The sequence below is a fragment of the Epargyreus clarus genome, unplaced genomic scaffold (assembly GCF_041222505.1).
Source record: "Epargyreus clarus isolate Ecla_fem2 unplaced genomic scaffold, WU_Ecla_fem_2.2 ptg000021l, whole genome shotgun sequence".
NCBI lineage: Eukaryota > Metazoa > Arthropoda > Insecta > Lepidoptera > Hesperiidae > Epargyreus > Epargyreus clarus.
The window spans coordinates 1,222,024-1,229,505 of record NW_027332228.1 but is presented as its reverse complement, the minus strand read 5'-3'; the positions used below and the strand labels follow the sequence as shown (position 1 = coordinate 1,229,505).

At 33.6% G+C, this 7,482-nt stretch overlaps 1 protein-coding gene across 1 annotated transcript in view; it reads right to left on the bottom strand.

Moving 5' to 3' along the window:
• Positions 1-1,432: 1,432 nt before the first annotated feature.
• Cpr67B (Cuticular protein 67B) overlaps positions 1,433-7,482 on the bottom strand; it is a 20,268-nt gene continuing 14,218 nt past the window's right edge. The window contains exons 3-7 of the mRNA XM_073084344.1: positions 6,363-6,470; positions 4,639-4,797; positions 4,107-4,270; positions 3,271-3,460; positions 1,433-2,846 (exon numbers count right to left, since the gene is read on the bottom strand). Coding sequence (XP_072940445.1) covers positions 2,718-2,846; positions 3,271-3,460; positions 4,107-4,270; positions 4,639-4,797; positions 6,363-6,470 — 750 coding nt within the window. The 3' untranslated portion in view covers positions 1,433-2,717. The remainder of the gene's footprint in view (positions 2,847-3,270; positions 3,461-4,106; positions 4,271-4,638; positions 4,798-6,362; positions 6,471-7,482) is intronic.

Genomic DNA, 7,482 nt, shown 5'->3' with positions numbered 1-7,482 from the left:
GTAGCTTCTCAAAATAAGAATGAGTTTCAAACTATGCTTCCTCAGCCACAAAGAACAATCCTCTTAGTACCGAATGGAAGGCTGTCTATAGGAGAAATCATTTCTGCGATACCATTTCTACCGATCGAGATCAACGTGCCAGACACGATATCCTGGGCGTATAACGGGATTGCGAGTGGGATTGGCAGCATCATATCTATCATTGGAAGACCATTCCAAGGTAGCCAGGAAGCGGTACCAGAAGCAGGTTTGAAGTCAATATTGAACCAAATACAGAGGAAACAAAATGTAATGAGGCCGATTATAATGATGCCGATCGATGGACCCGTTTTGCCTATTCAAGTGTGAGTTTTGAAATAAATAATTTGAGTATATTGATTTGGGGTACATTTTTAATATTTGTCAAAATGTTCAAATCATTCATTTTATATCAATAAATCTACGACTCTACTGAGATCTATTTTCAGCTTCCTATAATTATATCTTCATTTTATAGCCGCACTGCGGAGGTACCACTGCTATGCCTAATTCTATCTTATAATAGCAATGTTAAGATCTGATATATTCAGCTTACAAGCGTGTATTGTATTTGAGTATTGTAGAAACCTTTACACAGCGTGGTACAATTTTATATAATTGAATATTCGCAGGTTAATTCAATATGAAAAATTTCCTCGCTGTAATATATAGAACTTATCAATTATAGTATTAATTGCCTTTCATAATTTATATTAATAGATGTAATTTATATTAATATTTATGTCTCAATGTTAGATCTGTCTAGTTAGAGTAAGTGGCGGCCGTTCTAATTAGACCAATAAAATAAATAAATATACATATTTATCAACTTATACTAACTACGATTACCGACCGAACCTTAGTGCATAAAGCAGGCCCGTTAACGGTATGAGTACTGGTTTAAAAGTTAATTTCAACACTAAATTCAGTCGACGTCTGGTTACTAGATCAAATTCCAAAACGAAACACGAATTCTAATGCACGCAATCTGTTTTTTTAGGTGAGTACAGTTAGGATAGTAGTGTATGTGTATGGGATGCACTGCGTTTAACATAAACGTTTTTAATTTTACATATGAGTGTAGATCATAGATGTGTAGATCATATAAGTTGTTTTAAAATGTTATAATATTTCTTTGTCCTGTACGGGCGTCTAAACCACTTATGCGATTGTGATGAAACTTTGTTGTTACCATCCAAGTATTTCAACTATAATACTACTACTAGAGTTTAAATCTTCGTTACTATCTACTATATTATGATCTAAATGGACATAGTATGGTTGATGTGTCGTATTTACTAAAAGTGCAATAAAATAAGTATATAATGACGTAAAAACAATTATAACTTTTGAAGTATTAAACAAATTATCTTATAATTATATTTTAAGTAAAAAAATATAGTTAAACACAACATCAATTGCAAATATCTTTATTAAAAATAATACACATACAAATTATTGTATACCAGATGCACCTAGAATTATAGACGTGGTAACGAAGAATAATATAAAAATAAGAGCAGGTTCAAGAGTTTAACTTATAATTAACCACGAAATAATAACATTGATAATTATGAAATCTGTACGTATTTTTAACTACAATGTACAGGCTTACTATATTTGAATTTAAAGTAAAAAGTCTAACAGCATTACACAGATCATAGAAAAATACAGATAGAGCTCACAACGTTCCTGTTTATTTGCTTCTATCTTTGTAATTATACATAATATGTTTTTTCTCTATAGTTGTGTATGATACACATATCGATATATGTAAGAATATTCGTATTATCTCTATTTTTAATTTTAATCTGGGATTTCGAGAGCTCTATGCGTTTACTTTTCTATAATCTACAATGGTTTATGTATATCTACTTTAATAAATTTTAATTTTTTTCTGTTCAGATCAAAAGGTATGAGTAAATTTACTGTTATACTTTCAAACACTGATCTTATTAACCAAACCAATTTTATTTATATTTCTGCGATTTTCTTTTGCAACGATTTGCTGGTAGTTTAATGAATATTATAAATGAATTATCTTACAATAAGAAAAACATAACTACAATTATAACACGAAAGAAGTATATTTTCAAATTCAGGGGAATTTTTAATTAACAATATTTTTACTATAAATAAAAAAAACTGTGGCGCAGTAAAATTCAACGACGAATTGAAACAACGTTATTCAGTAACTATATTATAATATCAAATAAAATGTTCAATAATATCTGATTTATGACAACCTGTACATTTTGATTCCTGTTAAATCGCATTAAAATTGGTCACAGACGAGCCTTAAGGAATATATAATAGCTTATTTAACCTACATCACTAAAATGGCAACGGTGATTATCCTAGCTTCGTTTACATTACGATTAGAAATCGATTTACGAATCTAAATACGACTTCAATGAAGTTTCCATAACTGTACATCCTGTATCATAGTTAATCTAATATTTAAAGATATCACATACCCAAGTAAGCATTCCCTTTTGTTTAAGTTGCTATATTTGTGGACTGCTATTTTTAGCAATATAGCCGTTATACTTTCACTCTTCGGTTATAAAAAACGAAAGTGTTATTTGAATGTATTAAAGCTGATTGATAGACTGCTGATTTTAAAGCCGAAGATATGTATTTACATGCTTATATAATTTGCATTGTTGGCGGAACTAAGATTTTTGAATATTGATTGTTTATGCGTTAGATTTAGCGTAGGTGGCTTCGAAATCTTGGTGAGATGGGGCGTCTCCCTGGAGGTTGTCCTTGGGCGATATGATGGAGACAGGGTAGTTGAAGCTGTAGAAGAAACCGTGAGGTGGACCCTGGTGGGAAAGAAAACATGTTACTTTTACATCCACGCCGTTTTACACCCAGGGATGCGTAGCTATCCGCGAGGAGTAAGTTGTAGTTCACATTGATGAATGCATCTCAGTCGTTCATCAGAAGCCATAAATCTGTCGGCTAACTTACATATGAGGCCTCCATCTTAGTTCTCAGGATGGAAACATATCTGACATCGGCTTCGGGTAGATCCCTTGATCTACTTATATGGTGTTTGGTTACAGATGTGCATAGACGGCAATCTCCACTTACAGTACAACATTTTATACCAACTACAAAAAGCTTTTGGTATAATTTTGGGATCGATTTGAAATAAATTTTTGGTTTGTATTTTGGATGGACTTTTGGTGGTAAAATAACATCAGCCCCAACCCTTTATTAAAAGTTATTAAAAATGACACTTACAGTGGGTTCAGGCTCTTCGTACTTCTCAGGAGCGCCAGGCTTAGCATAACCCGGTCCAGGTTGGTAGGAGGCCTGCGCCTGCGCGACAGGGTAGGCCTTGGCCTCACGCGCTGGTTCCGGAGGAGCGACCACTACGCTTTGCTGAGCGGAAGCGGCTGGCTGGTAGTCGTACTGGGCGTTGTATAGTCCCCTGGAAATATATTCAAATTTAAATCTCATTTACTCAAAATTGATTCATATAGAACACTTTTTGAAAGACAACAAACTACCACCGCTTCGGAAGGTGTTTCAGTATGGAGAAGAAGCGGCGAAAGAAACTCTATTATAATATAGAAGTAGCAAACGAGCATGCAGTCCAGTAGTAAGTAGCTACTGCCGTAAATGGACATCTATAATCAACATCAGATAAGATTAGATTCCTACCTGAGGACGGCCACATATGTTTTGCTAATCTGAGGTGTAAGTTCACTTACATAGCTTCGGAAAAATATGCCTATTCCTCACCACGTCCTTTAAACTGGAATAGGTCTTGATGTAAGTACTTCACTAGACACATAAGTTAATTCAATCCTATCAACTACGTGCCCTAAAACTGGGTGAATTGTCATCGTTACACCTATTGTCTGAGCATTCTGATTAATAGTTTCATGAGATGCCATTGCCGATCTTCCAGATTCAATTGCCTAAACATCTTTAACGACATTCACATGTTAAAGGAATAGTGCTGCTGCTAATTCTATGAATGTAAAAAGCGTTATGACTCACTTACTTCATAAATATTAAGGTAATGAGTGTAGAACGCTTTATGATATATTTATTCTATGAAGATAACGTACTGGGCATTAGGGTTTAAAAGAGCAGCGGCGGCGGCCTCCTTCCAGGCCTTCTCGTGGGCGAGACGAGCCTGGCGCACGTCTTCAGCTTCTTCCACCGGCTTCAGCACCACCTTGGGGATGTTGTCCTCCTGGTGGAATCCCTGGCTGTCGGCCCAGTAGCGAACCTAGAATGGAGTAATAGTTTTCGATGAACAGTGTCGTTGTAAGCTAGTAAATGTGGAAGAATAATGTAAGATATTAATCGCCGCACTCTTTGGCTTAATGTTGTAACAGAACCTTTTATGCCATTGTTATAAATCATGTATTAAAAGTGATGCCCCATAATAGAAACAAGAAGGGTTCTATTACTTTTATTTAAATAAAGTTCCTGTTTTTTTAAGTATTATACGCTCGTAGCGTCACACAAGGATATCTCATCTCTGTACCGTTGCTGCCCTACACACACAAACACCCAAACCTAAAATCTAGTTATATAATTTAGTCTGCCTGATCGAAGATCAAACCCTGGACTTAGTAATCAAGATATACTTGCCTTGATGAGGTCGTTGTTGCTGCCAGCCTTGAAGATGTAGGAGCCGGTGACGTCACCAGAGTGCACCCTGTTTTCCTGCTTAGATGACTCGGGAGTCTGGTATCCATACACATAAGCACCCAGACCGTCCTGACCGTGGTATTGGGATGCGTCGTAAACCTTTAAAGAAAGCAAATACATTTGTAAGAGATCAGTTTTATTTCTCGGATATGTACAAATAAAACTGTCCGGATTCTTAGAGAGTAGAAGACCAGTTAGTTTTCTTCATAAGTTATATTATACAATTTAATTCGTAACCTGTATTATTATTAATTTGCATATATCTGCATCTGCATTCGTGATAAATCGTATAAATATATTTTAACGTTTTCTAGCTTTTCACTAGCAAAGACAGACCGTTAATTTTATTTCATTATAGATAGATTTTCTTGTTATTTTATTCCTCGCTAATAATAATAAAAATATGATACTAATTAAATTAAAAATAAAAAAAAAATATAATATTATACAATTATTATACAATTTAATATTATCGATATATTACAACAAGATCAACAAAAACATTGATTGACTATGTGCCAAAAATATACACTTAAAAATCCAGTAATTTGCCAGCTAACATTACAAAATTAATAGAAAATGATTTTTCATTCTACAAAATATTGCAAATTTTTATTTTACACAAATCAACGTAGAGAAATAGAATTGTGAAATAGATGGAGATGACTACAATAGTTAGTCGCAGTAGCCTCCGATAGGAGACTACGAAGGAAGTAGAAAACATCCTATTTCATAATATAGCGATAACAGGCAGATACTTTATCACGTACAAAAAATAATAGTTGTTAGAGAATTGAAGTTATTAACAAAAGTAAAGTAAAACTTAAACAAAAGTAAGACTTAAATCAATTATAATACTAGACATAAAAAATCTAAAAACCAACTTTATTAATGCCACTTATTTTGCGATCTTGATAAACGAGATGGTAAAAGCTTATTATAATTGTATAGATGAATAATCTTAATTTAATTAAAAACCTGTAACAATACTAACAAAACAAGAAAATATTATAAACGGCGCACCCGTTCGTATAACACGCAATAAAACTATAATTTTCCTTGTTAATAAATTTCATAGATTAGTAAAACTATTTTTTCTTCTTTATAGCTTTAATAGGTCGCTACTAGGTCATATATGGACGTGTCTTATAATGTGTAAAAACCACCGACTGTGATAAAACCAATAAAATATTAATTTTATATCTCTAGTTAAATTAAGTAACGACTATTAAGAATACTAAAGAATCTCTTCGTCATCATGTTCATCCATTTAATTCTGTCCCACGGCTGGACACGAGTTTCCTCTCAGAGTATCCCTCTCTCAGAATTCTACTACACTGACCAAGTGAGAATGGGAATCTTATACACTTGTGACTACTCTTTTTCAAGAAGTATCAGCCATATCTGTAGGTTTTCTCTTCATGTGGTTTCTCTTCATGTAGGTTTTCTCTTCTTCAAAGGAAGTGATACCATAATTTTAATGCACAAATATCTACTTACAAATATTCCAAGTGAATTTGACTTGAGCTGAATTTCGACCACTAGTCTACTGTCACTACTAAACTACTATGAATTTCTCCGCTGAACTCATTATGAGAGGACTCTAAGATAAACCATACAAGTGTTAAAAAAGGGAAATAATATAAACACAAATTGAGTCTCACCTCCTCTACGTAGTCATCAGTGTTTTCAATCTCATGTCCGTTCTTCCAGTAGTGGCCGAGGGTGGGGCCGGCGTCTGCTGAACGAAACCTAGGGTCGTTGTATTTGACCTACAATCGAAAACAACAAATTACGAACTTTTGAAAAAAACAGACATATATACTATACATTTATAACCATAAATGACGATAAGTGGACATTTAAATATTTAAATCCGTTATCAACCGTAAGTAGATTCGGAGTCACACTTGATGTTGGTCACATTTGCATTACTACTTTGAAAAGTTAATTTCATGAGGGGTATAGTCCGAGTAAAACTACTCCGCTCTGAATCGCGTCGCCATAGCAAATTGTATGACTACACCTACTCGCAACAACTTCAGAGCGAACTAGCAGTTTAACGCGGACCATACATTATTTTTAGTTTGAAATAAGTAAGCTATGCTAAGGATAGGGATTCTACAGAGTTGAAACCTAATATCTTTTGAAACTTTTTGAAATGTCTTTGATACTTTTGAAGACTAAGATAATCTCCTCATGTGTATGCGAGCATCATATCATGTGATATGGGTTTAAAGAATTTATTTCTCATAAAGACTTACAGTCACTTACATGAGAACAATTATTAGCTAAATATATTAGTCGTTCGTTTAGTGAATCGACCGCTGCTACCCTCATTTAATGCATTTTATTACTAACTTGTTTTGCTTAGGTAATTATTTGTAATATATTCCTTTAGTTTAACTTTGAATGCATTAAATGAGTCAGTTTTCTTTATAGTTTTTGGAAGTTTGTTGTATAACTGTGCTCCTTCAAAGGTGATATTTCTTTTTCCATAATTAGTTCGAATCTTAGGTATTGCTAAAAAACTCGCTCGACGCGTCGATCGCTTGGTCGTTTCTTTCAACTTCGTAAATGATAAGTTAGTGTGGAGAATGCCCTTTAATATTTTTCGAATAAGAATACATGTGTTGAAAATATATAATTGTTTTATATTCATAAGCTTAGTTTCTGTATATATTTTAAAAGTAGGTGTTAGAAAGTGGTATTGAAAAATGATTTTTATTATTTTATTTTGAATTCTTTGTAAATCAGCTATTTTTCAGTGATATTCACTCTTAT